This window comes from Cuculus canorus, chromosome 6, assembly GCF_017976375.1.
Source record: "Cuculus canorus isolate bCucCan1 chromosome 6, bCucCan1.pri, whole genome shotgun sequence".
In the NCBI taxonomy this organism is placed as follows: Eukaryota; Metazoa; Chordata; class Aves; order Cuculiformes; family Cuculidae; genus Cuculus; species Cuculus canorus.
The window spans coordinates 4,407,475-4,424,974 of NC_071406.1; the positions used below are offsets into that span (position 1 = coordinate 4,407,475).

The following is a 17,500-nucleotide window of genomic DNA, read 5'->3' on the forward strand; positions in this document are numbered from 1 at the left end:
GGTAAAATGTCCATTTGGTTGAGCATATTAAGGAGATGACAGTGACTGGTGTGACACGATCCTCCTCTCTCCCCAAAAACCGGCCCACCAACATTTATATTTGTACATTATTCCCCCTCATTGCCCCTCAACGAGGGCACGGACACGTGCCGAAGCTGGTTTTGCTGTAAGTGGGGCACACCGGCGTGTTTCTCAGCTCTTTCTGCACGTGAGCATGACAGTGGATGTGTGAAGCTGCAAACTTGCTGCACTTCCAACCACACTCATGGCATCCAGGTGACACGTATGTAGTTTATTATAAGACTGAAGGCTCTTTACTGCTCTCTTTCATAGAGAAGACCTGCAGTGCTTCTTTTAACTCAAGACATCCACCCAAGCCTTATTTTTTTTTCTTTTTCCTTGTGTGTGCTGTATCATCTCAGCAGTTGAAGACTTGATAAGAGAAAGTTGTCAGAAATCAATTCTCCTTCCCCTAATTGTACGGGTGTGATAAAAGATCACACGGGGAATCTGCAAGAATTTACACACACAGTCAAAGAAATAGCCACTATCAATTCACGTGGAAGATCAGATAAGCCCATTATCTCGTGTCGTACGTACCAGCATGTGAGAAGAGTATGGGGAAGGACGTAGGGCAGGAGATACGGGAGCAGGAGGAGCGGTGCTGGAGGTCACGTTGAGGAAATTCAGAAGAAAAAAAATCTAGATTTCAAAACTTATCTGAATATTTCTGGTCTAAGGGAAAATGGTGTATATAGAGATAGCGCTGTGCCCAGTTGCTTGTTTTTAATGTAGAATATCAAAAAGTCAAAGAGCTGAAGAAATGAATCCATGGAGGAAAGGTTGTTTTGTTGTTGCTGTGTGCTGTACAAACATGTGGCTGCCCACCGTGATGCCCTGGTCCCCTTCACTCATGAGCAGGTCCTTGGAAAAGGCTTGTCTCCGCGCAGTCAGCGTTGGACCTTCTTTGGTGGGGTAGCTCTTCATCAGTCAGCTGAGCACAAGTCCTCTACAAACTGCAAGGGAGAGGAGCCTGGAAATGCATTTTTTTCCTAGCAGCACCTTGTTCCTCCTCATCTTGACAGGGCAATACAGAATTTATGTAGTCTTTGCCTTTGAATTAGATGATTGATTAGATGATTTAAGATCCCTTCCAACTCAAACCATTCTATGATTCTATGAATTCAGAATTGAGAACTGCCGGATCGCCACTCATGCAGTGGTCGTGTAAGGAGAGCAGAGGCTCTGTGTTGTCAAAGGAAAGTAGGTCCCCCATTTCAGGCAAATTTTAGCTGGCTGGGTCTGCTCTGCCCCTTTGCATAGGAAAGCAGTGGAGAGTTTGGCTCTAGATCTGTGCTGAATGCAGAGTGAGTTCCTGCGGGGCAACCTAATCTTTACAAAGCAACTGATTCTGGCACGTTCAATCCAAGAAGGTGAAAGCGGTGAGCAGATAAGACCGACTGAAAACACAAGCTTAAAATGCAAGTGTTTGTACAGCTTTAACTAAAAGGTACCGAGTACGATACGAAGCTCATAGGATGTAAAATAACAATTTAAAAATGGGAACTTTTTCGCAGTGTCTCGGAAATCTAATACTCCCTAGGAGTTTTCACCAGGGCTGCAATACAGATGACACATGGTGAGTGAGCCATGTGCCATGAAAGTGTACGTAGAGACGTCTGATGAAGCAGAAGCTGACAGCCTCATTTCTGGAACAGCTAAAGCTAGGAAAAAATAATCTAACTTCACTTTCATGCAAGTTTGAGAGCAGGTATTAGGTGTTTATGAGTAGCAAATAAGAGAACTAACTAAATGCTCTGAGAAGCTCAGATTTAAATGTTAACTGGAAGGGCAGTTTGGAAGTATCAATTCTTCTTTCCTTGCTTGTTTGTCAGTGAAGTCTAAGCTGGAAATTTCTTTCCACAGTGGAGATTTGTGGTATTGAGCCTTTCTAGTGGAACAGGCACTATTTATTGGTCAGTGGTTTTAAGAGCTTGTAGAAACATTCAGCATATAATGAAGACCCCTCAGATATGCAAGTTCTCCTGTGATAAATATCTCTGTCATATTATTCATCTTTCTTATAGCATGTTCTCTCAAAATGCTGTAAGAAGTTGGTAGTTCAGAGGAGAAAGTATCTCTAGTTTTGTTAAAGGAAAAAAAAGTGCTTTTATTCTTCAGCTAAAAAGCCAGATATAATTTTGAGGAGCAGTTTGAGCAGAGCCTGTAGTAAGTGTTCCAAGAGCAAATATTTGTGGCAAAATCACTTCAGTTCCCTTCCTACCTAATCTCTGATGGAGATGTAGGTAAATAAAGATTCGGAACTATCCTGTAGTCATCAACCAAATGTGAACCTATCAGTTCTGAAAATTTTCAGACAAACATTTCATCCCATGGTGGAATGGCAGGAGTTAATCGCTGTGACATTCACCTGCGAGTGTCTAAGCCACCTCAGCAGTGCATCATCCCAAACAAAGGTCCGGAGTATGAAGATCTTCCTTCCCAAATCGTATGGAACACAAAGCTATTGGTGCTACCTGCACTTACAGGCTTTGCCCTTCTGTAAAACCTTGGATCTGCTAGTCTCAAACAGGAGCATTCAGGATCCAGTCTTAGAGACTGGTGGAGAAACTGAGGCAGAGAGCTATCAGCTTTTGCTCACTAAACTATGTGTGCCTTTGGAGGTGCATTGGTGTTATCCCACCTTCCTCTTGCTTTTGCCCTGCAAGAATCAGGCAGTTGCCTCCATGGGACAGGGAGGAACAACGGCATCTATGTTTAAATCAGAGCTGATGCCCAAGCAGTTCCAATACATGGAATTGTTAGAGTGAGGCCACAGGGATGATCTGAGGGCTGGAGTACCTCTCCTGTGAAGACAGACTGAAAGAGTTGGGATTGTTCAGCCTAGAGAAGACTCAGGGAGACCTTAGAGCAGCCTTCCAGTACTTAAAGAAGGTGTATAGGAAAGCTGGGGAGGGGGAATGGTTTTAAGCTGAAAGAGGAGAGGTTTAGATGAGATATCGGGAAGAAATGTTTTGCTGTGAGGGTGGGGGTGCCCAGAGCAGTGGGGGCTGCCCCATCCCTGGAGGGGTTCCAGGCCAGGTTGGATGGGGCTTGGAGCCCCTGAGCCAGTGGGAGGTGTCCCTGCCCGTGGTAGGGCGTTGGAACTGTCTGGGTTTTAAGGTTCCTTCCAACCCAAACGATTCTATGATTCTACTTAAATTGTCGTTAGCTGGTAAAGCTGATGAGCTGGCAGTGGGGTGTTTTTTAGCTTTCCAAAAGATGTCATTTCTGCCGATCATATAGAAAGAAGACAGTGAAGGTGCTAGGGTTTGAATGGTATTTTTCTCGTATGGTTTCAATTGCTTGGGCTCCTGATTAACAGTTGAAGCAGTTTGCTTCTTGGGCATCAGCTCTGTACGAAAGGAGAGGGGAACTATCTCGGAAATACAAAGGGCTAAAATACTTTGTGATCTTCTCTCACTCAGATGTATGCTTCAAATTGCATTCCCTCAGTTGAGGGAAATAATTTCAGTTACCTTGGTCACAGTAGAAGGCAGTCCTCTTTTTGAATGCCTTTTTTATTAATGTAGATATGTTTCTGAGATGAGAAACGATGTTTCTTCTAATTATAGTTAGATGTAGTTAATTTCCTTTTTTAAAAGCTCGGTGTGAAAGGCAGTTTCCTTTAAAAGGGGCGGGCGGTGGGGGGAGAAGAAAAAAGTGATACAGCTGATGTTCCTGTTGCCTTAGCAACAGATTTATTTATTAGGGTCTGAAATGACATGACTTAATATACCACATACCTGCTGATCGGCAAACTCTCCTATTTCAGCTCCAGTTGACAATTAAGTCCTGGACAGCTACAGCCAGGGGTTAATGTTACTCATTAGGAGAACTAGGTCATTACTGGGAAATCAAGGCACTTAAGGCAGCATGGATAAAATACAAAATTCAACATCTCAAGGAGTGAGGGGTTTTATGTTAATTAACCTTATTTTCCTTTCATTAAAAAAAAATCTTTCATATATGCATATGACGGTGGATCAATTAATAGACAAAAAGAAAGTATGCTGTAGTTTACTTTCCTCTCCTGGTTGTCTTCGTTTCCTTTGGAAGGGTTTCATTATTTTATGGAAAATTCTTATGTCTATATGATGAGTAAAAAGGGTATTAAAATTAAGAAGGGAATCATCATGGAAATCAGCTTTACCACAAGGGAATGAGCAAATAAAAGCCTTGGAAATGAAAATAAATAAGCTTTGCTAATACCTCACCTAAGGAGCAGAATATAAGCCCATCAGAGCTTGGAGATACTTAGAGGTACTTCTTTGCTTCTTTATTAAGCGGTTACATAGTTATTTGACCTTCAGAAACCGAAACTTTAGAGAACTAAATCCAAGTTGTTGGTAAATATTCTATTTGCAGAAAGCTGCTCAGTGGTGTAGCAGACAGTAACGCCGTCCTTAGTAATTGGCTTCTGATTTCCAGGAAAATTAAATATATTCTCTGGAAGTTTTATTAAGATATCTGAGTGGGAGTTTTAACTTGATAAGTCATAAGTGATTTAATAAAGCTCTCCTGAAAGCCTCTATTTACTAACTTTTAGCAGACTTCATTCTGATACTGGAGAACATAATAGGCTGAAAAGCAATTGTATTTAAAAAAAACTTTTTTTTATACTCACTGCTTCCCCAAATAATTCCCCAATTCCACTTCTACTAAGCACTCTACTTTCTTTTCCATATTTAAGCTCTGACGTTCAATTCTACTTCTCATTGCGTTTAGAACAATTTGGTGTCAACCCTTTTTCCACTTCTGTAAAGTCAAGGTTAAAGTAGCGTCTTAGCTGGGGTGCAAGTAAGGTGTAAGAGGTTTAAAAAGCACTGTTAAAAGGAAAATTGAAGCCACGTGAGTGGTTTTCTTCTCTGTGGGATAGATTATAGAATCATAGAATTATAGAATGACCTGAGTTGGAAGGGACCCACAAGGATCATCTATTCCAACTTGTAACTCTGCACAGGACAACTCCAAAATTCACACTATGTGTCTGAGGGCATTGTCCAACATGTTTTCATAGAATCGTAGAATGTTTTGGGTTGGAAGGGACGTTGAAGTCCATCCAGTTCCAACCCCCTGCTGTGGGCAGGGACACCTCCCACTGGATCAGGCTGTTGAAAACCTCATCCATCCTGGCCTTGAACACTCCCAGGGATGGGGCAGCCACAGCTTCCCTGGGCAACCTGTGCCAGTGCCTCACTACCCTCTCAGGAAAACATTTCTTTCTAAGATCTCACCTAAATCTTCCCTCTTTCACCTTAAAACCCTTGTCCTATCCATGCACTCCCTGATAAAGAGCCCCTCCCAATCATTCCTCTTGGCCCTCTTTAAGTACTGAAGGCTGCTCTAAGGTCTCCTTGGAGCCTTCTCTTATCCAGGCTGAACAATCCCAGCTCTCTCAACCTTCCTTCTTCACTCCCTCTGTGCTATCCATATGCTTGTAGGGCAGCCACCTTAGTGCTGTCCTCTGAAGTCTGTTACAATACATTTCATCTATGGTTGAAAAGCTGGTTTTGAGTTAAGGTAGGACTACAACAACGTCACCTGGACATTGGAAGGTTGGAAGTTTGGAATAGTAGTATCGGTTGCCATAAAAGCTCCAGTAAGCTTGGCTTTCCTTTTTTTTCCATGATACAAAACTCATTTTATGATGTCTGTCATCCTTGGTACAACTGTGAAAACCAAGTCTGGGCAGAAACACATGTGAACTGGTGGGACTAAAGAGTCCTCTCAAGGCTTTGAAGGAAGGGGGCTTACACTCATCCACCTGTTGCCATCAAAGCAATCCTTTTCTGCTTCATTCACCCAAACAGGTCTTGGCCTCTCTCTTTCAAGTCTCTTCTTTCCCCCTTTGCTATGCTCAGTTCCTCAGATAGTTCCTCCTGGTTAGTCTCCTTGTGCAGCGAATTTGCATCTCGCTTTTGTCCACTTTCTCAGCCTTTCTCTCTCTCCATTGTTTCAGTCACTGTGCCTATGCAAGGGACCTTCTGCAACACATCGGTCCCTGTTTCCTCTTACACCCCATTGTCCGACTTCATTGCGTTGTCCTCTTACTCTGCTATACTTGTTTCAAATTTTTCTCCATATGAACTGGCCTTGTGTTGTATATTTTCCTCATCTCCTTTACTTCTTCCCTCAGTTCACTCCTTCTTTGCTGTGCTATTCTTGCATTGCTGATCGTATTGGTCAGATATTGTTTGGCCCCTTGGGTTTTTTTCTGATTCACGTCTAAAGGTTTTAGTCAAACACATTACCATTACCACTTTCTGCCTTTTCAGCCCATCTCTTCTACTGTTTCGTTTTTGGGTTTTTTTTAACCAAATCTTCCATTTTCTTTTTGGTCTTTACTTTCAATGCATATAAATCAGTTCTTTATTCTGTGAAGTCAAATAATTTTATTCTGAGTCCAGTAGAAGAATCATTGATCGTGAAGACAAGATCTGTGGTTTTGGTTCAGATGTTGGATCCTGCCTGGTGTTTTAGGAGACTGCGGTAGCAAGACTGTCTTGCTCAGCTTTGGCCTGAGGTATGCCCAAGACACATGGACTGTTCAGTGACCAGGCACAAAGAGAAATTTTCCAAAGACTTGGCTATGTTTATTGGAAGACTTCCAACACGTGCAAGAAAAGGCATATCTTTGACTCAAAATAAAACTCATTTGAATATTCCGTTCTACCTATGGAAGAACAAGAGGTTTTAAAAAGGCTCTTTTTTTGAAATTTAATTCATACAAAACATGGTTTGCAGTATCATTAGAAAGCGTTTTTTTAAAAAAGTCTTGTTCTTTGGATCTTCTGGGTAAGTTTTTGGCAGAATTGTTCTAGATGATTATAATCCAAGATAGCCTCAGCCTTGGGAAACATCATAAACAGGAACAGAAGTTTTGTAAGAAGTCCCAGGCAAACTTAGCAGACAGTGCGACCGGCCCCCCTGGCAATCCACAGCACCCCCGACCAAAGTACACCAATAACCTCAAAGAGACAAAAATAAAACATTTCATAAGCAAATGTTAGAATCCTCCTTATTTTCACCAATAATAGGAGGGTTATGTTTCTTCCTTCAAAGCTCTTTTTAATTAGCATCATCATCTTACCACACTACAAGTGTTTGCCTCTTCTGCTTTGCTCCATGTTTTCAGCCTTTTTTCCTTCCCTTTGTCTTCTAATGTCTGCTTTTTTCAGTTGTGCTTGTGCAAAAACCTCAGTGAAAAGCGTTCATTTCTCGTTCTGAAAGTGGCAAGATTTGTAGTTAATTTAATATTGTTGAATAATGAGTTTCAAGCCTTAGTCTGGATGCCAGGAAAGTTTCTGCTTAGGAGCTTTATCCCTGGAGATGACAGCATCACAAAACCAAAAAGGAGGAGTTATCTTAGGTGCCTGAGCTAATTACTCTCGGAATATTAGTAAGGACCAGGACTTGAGCAGCCTGATCAAGTGGGAGGTGTTGGAATTGGTTGGGCTTTAAGGTGACTTCCAAATCAAACCATTCCGCTATTCTATGGGTTTATGATTCTGTGATTCTATGACTTACTTATCTGGTGGAGTATTGAGTGGTTGGGGTTCGGTGATGTGAGTGCACTATGAGGGGCCACAGGGTCTTGTGTGGTGGGATTTCCATTCCCAGGCAAATGTGTACCGATGTATTTTTTATCTAGTAATTTATATTGATTCTTTTCTGTTCTTCCACAGAACCACCTGAGTAGATTCCTATCCACTAATTATTGTATTCATACTATCTATTATTACCATGACATTTTCTAGTGTGTTGAATTACAATAGGATATATTGTTTATGGTTATCAGGGCTGTCACAATCACTCAGATTATTTTATCTTGCCTACCATGACTCTTGACAACAGGAAAACCATTTGTTACGTTACCTTTAGAACACAAGAGGAAGTTAATTTTAATTTTTGGGTTTTTTTTAAAGAAACTATTTGGGTGAAGACCACTGCACTTATTGGCTTGTGTTGCAAATTTGACTAAAATTTTTTTACCTGAATCCTGTATTTGTGAAAAGCTAAGTTCTCTAAGTTGGAGTAAAAGAAATGTGAAGGAATCTGAATAAAAGTGCGTTGATTTTTAGACCAAGGTAACCGAGACCAAACGCCGGTCTTTGTCTTCAAAGGTTAATCTCTCTCTGGGAAATAAGCAGGACGCTTATGACTGATGCTGATCCTGAGGTTTCTTTGGTTAGGGAACACAATATTTTATTTTGAGTTTTTTTCTTCATGAATTGTGAGGGGAGAAGAAGAAGAATCTAAACAATAAACTCCCAAGGTTCTTTTTTTTTTATGAATCTCTTCTAGATAACACCAGATAGGAGAAAATGCTTTTCCAGCGTAAAGTAAAATGCCACCCATTTTTCTCAGGCCAGCGAGTTGAAAAAAAAATCAGAAGGAAAAATACACACTCTTCACTGTAAATACGTCATGGGCTATAATAGAAAATAAAACACTATATTTGCCAGTACTGTTTGGCTGCTTTTTGCCTTTCTAGTGCCATTTTTTAATTTCTTGGCTGGCGGAGGTGTTTTGCAAGTACCGGCAAGGATCAGGACTTTTTTCGCTTGTCGGACCCCCAAATGGCTGGCTAAAATTTATTCTGTAGGGTCCTTTTTTTTCAGTGACACTTACGCAAAAAAGATTTCCTTCTACTTGACTCCATTTTCTATTAACTGAGGGGGTATTAGATATTGTGGGAGCTTTTGATGCTGATGATGCCCGACAATGTTTAGGGGCACAATTAAAGCAGAGACATTTTGTAAGCGCATCAGCTGAAGAAGAAAACTCATTGGACTTTTACGGTCCATCTCTACCTCATATCTGGAATGTAAAAAGATAGAAAAATATTGCGATACATTGAATAAATGGAAAGCAATTAACTTTTCCTTCATGTTTGCATTTTCATAGTTATTTCTTTTTCCCTTGTTTTTTTTTTTCTTATAGCTCTTTCCCAGCAGTAATATTTCTTCTTTTGCTGTTATCATGAGCATTATTACCAGAAATTTGGTGTCAGAATTTTTTTGTCCCTTTTTTTTTTCCCAATCTTAACATAGAAAAAGTATATTAGAGTCATTTGATTTAGGAAGGTCTTCTGTCCTCCATGAAAAAAAAAAATGACTGGAATATATTTAATTTGGTATATTGAACAAGCTTGTAACATGAGTCCTCTTACTTTAAGATGAATATTATCCTCTTGAAGTATTTTCTGATTCCGATCCTCACCACATTTCCGTAAATGAAAGCTCCTGTAAGACCGTATCTTACAGATGGGGAAACCTGGGCAGAGCTGTCCCGTGGGAAATCAGTGTCAGGAAAAGACCAGAACTCTGCAATTCTCTGTTTTGAAGGCCAGGCTTATTTTATTTTTATTTTTCTTTTTTTTTGTGACTACGCTGCTACTTTCTAACACTGTTAGATTATAATAAACCTATATTCAAATTTTGCTGAGCTCCAGATTTAACGTAAAATCTCAGAGTGTAATACAGTAAATTGTATAACGCAGTGAAAAAATCCCTGATATTGTTCTTTAGGTTAGGTTTAACACGAAATGGAGCCTCACTTTTAGTTCGGCAGAGTGTGCATGCAAAGGCTGAACTATTTATTGATGTGCTGCTGTTCGCTCCTTCGGAATGCCCCGGACAGATAGAGACAGGGTCACCGGGAGGCTGATGTCATAAGAGGCCTCTTATCAGCCTGGGGCATCCTTCATCACCCTCCCCAAGTCTGTACCATATCAGTCAAAACAGTAAAGAACCTCAAGTTCCTGCTGTTATCGCCCAAATGAAGAACGTTATTGGGATAAGGGCGCCGTCCAGCTCCTGGCTCGGGGTGTGATAGAGGCACAGCTCTTGCCTCGCAGCCCTTCCTCCGCAACACTGACTGCCCATGCTTTTCTTTACCTCCATTCTTTCAAAAATATTAACTTTTGCAAGGGATTTTGCAGATTTTCTACCTTTTCTTCTGTGGTGCTTTTGTTCTCCGTCCTTACTGCTCTCTGCTTCCCTGCTAAGGGTGCTGCATGCCTTTGCTCTCTTCATTCTCTTCCTCTTTGGTTCTCCTCCTTTAATTGTTATTCAGTTTTATTTGTGCTTCCCAATTTATATCTTTACTGATATTTTTCTGACATTTTCTCTACCACCAGTAGCACTTTCAAATACTCTCTGCGGCTTCTCTCTACCTCACAGCCTAATTTTTCTGTATTCATTCATTTTTTCCCAAGCTTATGCCTTTTTTTTTTCTTCTATTTATCCTGTATTTATCTTTTTTCCCTCCCTGTGTTTGGATATGCCATTTTTTTTAGTTTTCAATTTGAATATTTGTATTTTTTATTGCATTTTTTTATCTTCTTGTGGTTCTCTTCCCCTTTACCTTGCCTGTCTCATCTGCCGCGTTTGCTGCCAAACTCTCTCCTCACTATTTCACTTTCCCAAAATTAAAGGACCACTGTCATCCATTTCAAGGTCTGTGGCTTAGAAACAGAATTTCCTTCGCTTTTAATCATTGTTTCTGTGTTCACAGACTTCCTCAGCCCCGTCCCTGTCCCTGACATCGTTCTTGTGCTCTGCCACGGCCGTGCCTTTCTCCGGCTGATGTCCCCTGGCTCTTTCTCTCCTCCTTGGGTGTCTCTTGGCTCGCCAGTCTTCTGCCTCCATCAGTGCAGTTCAGCCTCATAAATAATGAGTGATACTTCAGTGACCTCTTTTATCAGTCATTTTCTGGTAGTTATTACAGGTAGGCAGAAATCTATCTTTTAGCTCTTGCTATATATTCTAAAAAAAACAAATTAAAAATGAAGGTGCAACTTTTAACCTCTGAAGATTTTGTACCTCGTTTAGTATTGCCATTTCCAACCTTTATCCATCTGACATTCAGGTGGTGGTACGAAATGGGGAGGCGGAAGGAAACGCACCCATTTTGAATTGCTTGGATTTAAGGCGCTCTACAAAGTGAAATATTACTGCGTGCCCTCATAATTTGGGATTCTCTACCACTGAAAATCTCCCGTGCTAAATGTCCTAAGAAGATTAAGATCAACCCTTTTAATATTGCTTTTAGCTGAGCTTATTTGTAACCCTTTCGGAATATGTGGCACCTTAAGAGTTGCCACGACGCGGCTGTTGCTGTCACAAGCGTTACATACCCTTTTATGCAGTATTTTCTCAGATGTTAAGACTTTCTCCCCTGGTTTAGTACTTTTGTATTACAGATTAACTTGCTTAAAATGTAAAATTTAATATGTGTCTTTAAATAGACTGCATTTATTTTACCCCTTTGAGCAAGTCCTATCTCTTTTTTTAATTGCATAGCTATATGTGTCTTCCTCCAAAGCTGAAATAACTGAATTTATCACCGTGTATGATAAGTTTACATATACATAAAAAAATCAAACTTAAGTCATGGAAGACCATATGGGTCTCTTACTGAATTTCACCTCAATTCAAAAGATGAATATGCACTGAATAATGTAAGAAGCTCAATTACTCTACTTTTATTTTTATTTTTTTAATATGTTTTCCATCACTGGTCAGGGATGTGGCTACCCTGCAGCCACAGGGAATAACTCCAGTTTATCTGGTCTTCATGCACTCTTTTTCCAGTTCCAGCAGTGGGTAAGGCTTGAGGGCTCAGGTTGAATTCACAGTATCCCTGAATAGCAGAAGGGTATTTTGAAGATTGTTACCATTGATTGTGTAGATGAGCATCATTGTAATGCTATGAAGTTGCTTTTTTAATCGTTTTAAGCTGAAAAGAGGGATGTCAAGTCATCAATTAGTCTTGACAGCATCCTTCTGTGGTGGAAAAATAATACTCTCACCCATTTTATAAACAGAAGATTCAAGGCAGAGATAATGGTGGCTCAACAGTGGTGCTGCTGGTACCACCGTCCTCCCAATCCTCATTTCCAGGACAGTCTTGAGAGTTTTATTTTGCATTGCAAAGGGAATTCACTAAATCAGACTTCAAATGAGAAAGAAAAATGAAAAAAATCAGAGAGACTTCAAATGTCTGCCTTAAAATCTGATTTAGACTCAAAAAAAAAAAAAAAAAAAAAGAAAAGAAAAAAAGATCCTGGGAAAAAAAAAGTTGGTGTGCAGTGTCTAAATGTGGAGATATCTCAAGTGGCAGCGCTCTCAAATCCAAGTATAGGTATGGTGCTTGTATCTGGTTTGTGTCATTTATAGCTGGACTTTGGTCATTCTGATGTTTTCATGTTCTGTTGATGAAATTTAGCGCATCTCCATACCATACCTAGTTCTTATTTTTCCTTTACCAGATGCATATCAAATCAAGTGAAAATATGAGACCACTTCAAATACCTAAACTAAACAACAAAGCCAGACCCTGGAATCATATTATTTTGATTTTTCCCCAATCAGAATACCTTAAAAGTTCCCATTTTAATATCAGGCTTTTATACAGTTTTGCTGTTCTTCTTAAGGAAATTTAGTATATATAATTAATACCGTTTAATAAAGCTCAGAAATGCAACAGATGTAGCCAAAAGTGCACGTCATTTTGAGCAGATCTTTACAGAACAGACATTCCATATTGTGTTCATCTTTTTCCACGATCGCTGCTATGACAATCTGGTGTGTTTAGCAGTTGTTGCTGAGTAAGGCAGACTGGATTGTATATGATTTTCTCCATGTCAGCCAAGAAACAGAGCTCTTTTCTTTTTGATGGAGTAAAGAGGTGGTCTTGTACTATTTATTGCTTTCTATCAGGAGCAGCTTTGCCTCTACTAACTTGCGATAATAATAATAATACACTGCAAAGTGTAGGTGTGCGTACTAGAAGCTTTCTGTAGGTCTTAACTGAGAATAAAATGGTTGTGGTGTGAAAAAGTCACAGGAACTGATGAATTGCACAAGATGACCTCCCAAATAGAAAAGCTACAAGATTTACAAAACGTGTCATTAAAATCTGTAAGTATCACATAAAAGCAAAATATTTTAAAAGGGGATACGAAAGGAGGATCACCTCCAGCAGAAAACCCATAAGAAAGGCTCCAGTGCAGAGGAAACGTTTCCCCTTTCAGCATTCCTTCTGGGTGCCAAATTTTCCTTCTGTTCTTCCCCACCTATTAAACAAAGCTGCAACTTCCAATTCCTATCAGTTTTCCTAAATATGTGCAGCTTATGTGGCTTCGACGAGCTGTAAGGCTCCGTGTTCTCCTGCCAGCTCCTTGACAATGTGGCTCCAACAGCATCCTCCACTTTTGGCTGCCTCTGGGACCCCTGGTCTCTTCTGGAAAGGGAAAAGGAAAGCATATCCTTTGCTGGAAGGACTTTTTGTGACTGCAAAGCTGATAGCGGGGCTGTGAAGAGCTTGGAAAGATCCCTGTAAGCATCGCGGCACTGTCTGTCGAGGCTGCCTGCTCTGCGTACAGGGATGTCGCGGTCCACCTCGGGATGAGCTTTGCGTCAGATACAGGGTGGGCTCATCAGGATCGCTTGTAAAGCACCCACAAAAGCCTGCCTAGGGGAAACTGAGGCTAACAGAAAAGATTCTCATGAATCACATCCACGCCAAAAGCTATTTTCTTTACACACTTGCACATTTCCGATGGAGGTGTTCCTCTCTGGTCACATCTGAATCCTCTATTGTGTTCCCACTTTGGTTCTTTCAGATGAGCGTTTGGAAGGACCCAGAATACTGACAACATGTTTCTGCACGTAACTTACCTACCAGAACCAATAAGGGTGCAAGCAAACTTGTAGGCAGTTCTGGGATCTTTGCAACTGGAGAAATTCTCCCTCCAAAACAGCACTGATATCCATTTTGGTTACTGGAACCACCGTGAAAACTCCTGGTTCACAGATGTGAAACAAATTATGAAGCTTATGCGGTTGCATTCCTCCTTATTATTGAGAACAAAACAAATCTGGGAGATGGAGGACTTCTTAAAGTAATTATTGTCTGCCTTTATTTTAAGAAAATGCAACTAATTCTGAAAACTCCACAGTTCTTGAAGATTTCTCAGCCTAGGAAAGTCACATTAATTATAAGATTAATTTGTTTTAATTCCCTAAACCAAAAATATTGACTGAATGAGAAATTAACACATGTAGAGCTGCAGATGTCATTTGGCTTCAGATTTCCTGAATGATATAATTATTAATCTTTCATATAGCAGTGTGACAAACCTACAGATTCATTCTACAAAATTAGTCTGTGAAGAAAGACACCACTACAGCTGAGCTATAGATTTTCCCTTAATACCGGAAGGAAAAGAGTGGAATTTTCTAAATAATAAATAAAAATATTTTAAAGACATATGGTGCACATCTGTCTGAAATACTATAATTTAAAGCAGAGTAATTAAATGCAAGATATAATATTCACCTTAGCGTAGGGGAATTATCTCATTCCATTTTTAATGTAACTTACCGAATTTGAGAAATTTAGATCATCTGTGGTTAGTATTCGAACCTTTAATTCTAGGAAAGAAGATAGATTAGCTAATTGGCTTTTTATTTTCTTTTTGAATACCCTTACATACCTTTAATATTATCTCTATCTGAGATTATAAATAAATACAGATTTCTATTTTAACTTCCAGTTAACTCCTTAAAATTCTAAAGATGGAAAATGCCTTGTGTTACTTTATTCCTTTGTTCTTTACCTCAAGCACTGAATGGATCAGAAGCTTTACATTAGTATAGCATGGATTCATAAAATTCCAGATTGGGAAATCCTAAATTTGTAGCATGAGTTTTTTGTTCACCTATTCCTCCTGAAAAAGGGAGTAAACTGTAATGGAGAGTGTATAGATATTTTTTGAGAGGGGCAAAAAAAAAGTGGGGAGGGGTCCTACCCTACCCTTTTTTTAACATGAATTTGGCTTCAGATGGGTGCGATATTACTCAGTCCTCCTCAAGTTCAAAGTTGGTGATTTGAAGGATAAAGGCATCATTTGAAGACAAGGAAGAGAGGTGCAAATCTGATGAATGTGAGTTTTGATCCTGGGTGCTGGTTTGAGGAAAAACTTCAAGTATGCAGCATAAACAAAAAGAAAAACTATGTTAAAGACATTTAGTCCCCAAAAGTACAATTTAAAAGAAATGCCCTTCTGATAAAAAAAAAAAAAGAAAAAAAATCAGTTCTGCAAGTAAACATAAATGATGCTGAGATAAGTTCTGTTTGTTTTAAGGGAACATGACAAAGATCCTGAAACTTTCTTTAAAGTCCTGCTGAAACTGAAAGAGAAAGATCTACCTTTTCATGTGTCCGTCCTCGGAGAGGCTTTCACAGAAATTCCAGGTACCTTTCCTTTTTTTTTGTTTCCCTTTACTGTGAAGTTATCATAAAATAAATATTTCCAGAAGCAGTTTTCATATATATATTTTCTTACATTAGTGAAAGAACATGTTTAAAACATTCATAGCTGTAAAATTAAATTCTATTTTGTAGAATTAAAATTATTAAAGAGAGTAAGCATTTTTATTTTACTTGGCAGTGCAAGACCTTATTTATAACTTTTGTTTCCATAACACTTCTATATTTATTTAAGTAGAGAGAGAGGTGTGAGCAACTGCATGGTTCAGATAGGAAACAAAATCTTTCAGCTCGAGGTCACTCATCTGAAATCCAGACTGAGATTTTAGCAGGTGAAAACACTTAATTCCCTTTCAACTGTGAGGTTAAGGACTTCTGTGGAGAGCTTCTGGTTTGTATCTGGCATGAAAGTGGTCTTTAATCTTTAATATTTTTATATCACTCCTGTGCACGCTCCTTCCGTTTCTTGTTTTCTGACAATTGCTATTCTGTAAACAGTATTACCCGTCTGAAAAACTGATGGGTTTTATTCGGAATACACACAACTTTGTACCTGAGATATTGTGGTAATAAAGAGAATAATAAAATCCTACACTGTGTACACTTGTAGTAAATGAAACCTTTTAAAAATATGCAATAACGACAGGTGAGCTTCAAAATATCCCAAGTTTTAGCTCGTACGTGTTTTCAGAAATGTGGACTTGCATCCATCTACCTCTTTGGTCTGTAAGAATAGACTTGGGATTAGTTTATTTGTCAGTTCTGTCATATCTGCTGCCTGCTGGACTGGTGATATTTCAATTGTTTTAGTTTTGATCTTGCGCTTTTTGAGACACCAAGAAATTGATCTGATCCAAATAACTTTTTGGGTCTCCAACTGTGGCACAACGGGATTGGAAAAAGAGGTAATAATTTGGGAGCAGGAAATTCTTTGTGTTTTCTGTCCACTTCTTTTTAGACAGTTTTCTGAAAGCCTGTTTCTCCAGGCAAACCTTATCGCAGATCCCAACGTTGCTTTCCAGACTGAGCACACCAGATTTCTTAGAAGGAGAAATTTCTAAGGAATATGTGACAGATAGGAATATATGATGGTGCACTGCGGGAACAGATTCTATTGACACTCATTTTGGATGTTGTTACATATCTCATTTGTGGCTTCAGTACTTATGAATAATGTAGATCATCCTAAATTTATGCCAGTATATCAAATCTATATGCCGCACCTCTTGTCTTGTCAATTCATTCATCCTCGTGTATAAATAGAGTCTATATAAAGGGCAACGTGGTGAAATGTGTCTCATCACCATGCATTTGATAGGACCATATTCATACAAATGACATATGCAGGTCATTGCTAACAAGTACCAATAAAACCTGTTGCACCTACTTTACTGAAAATCTATTTAAGAGATTTTTTTTACGGATTTTCTTTTAATAAATTGTTGGCACTGCTTTTCCTCTCTCTCCAATTATGGGACCAAATTCCCTCAGTTTGATAAATGTCACGTTTACAGTTATTGGTAAGAGAAAAAAGTGTGTAATGTATTTCATAATTCTGTAAGCATTCATTTGAAACTTTCAATATTTTGCTGCTTTGAAGAATGCATTTAAGAAATCATTAATTTTCAGTGATGCTAAAGCTTGTCTTTAGGCTCTAAAGGAATTAAAAGGTACGACTTAGGGCTTCAGGGAAGTGTGCTTTGGAGGGCAAAAAGAGAAAATAGCTCCATGACTGCCTTTTGTTTGGGTTTTATCAGTGGTGGAGGAGTTAAGGCTGGCAAGTATCCCAACAATAACCAGAAGTTACTCCTTACATGTGGAAGATGTGTCTATCTTTGATCTTCATGAACGTAGTGCGAGCATGATTTTCATTTAGAGGTTTAAGACAATTTTCTGTCGTTGGTACTCCTCTGTCCTAGGATATAAGCTGCGCTTTTGGTGTAGTTTTATGGTCCATCAAATGTTGGCTAGATAACAACAGCAGCGGAGCAATATGCGTGTGTGAAAGGCCGGCACAGACATCTGAGCCCCATCCCAAGAAGCGGCATCTCTCTGTCCTTACCCTGATGTCCCTCAGCCATCCCAACCCTCCTCGTTCCCCTTTCAAGCTCCACCCCTTGAGCTCCGAAACAAACTCAGTCCTCCCTCAGAAACCTAA

The 17,500-nt window shown here is 39.5% G+C and overlaps 1 protein-coding gene across 19 annotated transcripts in view; it reads left to right on the forward strand.

The window, feature by feature from the left end:
* GTDC1 (glycosyltransferase like domain containing 1) overlaps positions 1 to 17,500 on the forward strand; it is a 196,541-nt gene that overhangs the window by 161,489 nt on the left and 17,552 nt on the right. For 18 of the 19 annotated variants that reach the window (XR_008450325.1, XR_008450328.1, XR_008450330.1 and 15 more), the window contains one exon: positions 15,218 to 15,327. The exons of the other annotated variant lie outside the window; for it this stretch is intronic. Coding sequence is in view for 15 of the 18 variants with exons in the window: in XM_054069476.1 (XP_053925451.1) it covers positions 15,218 to 15,327 (110 nt within the window). In the remaining 3 variants the exon portion in view is untranslated. The remainder of the gene's footprint in view (positions 1 to 15,217; positions 15,328 to 17,500) is intronic. 19 annotated transcript variants of the gene reach the window in all.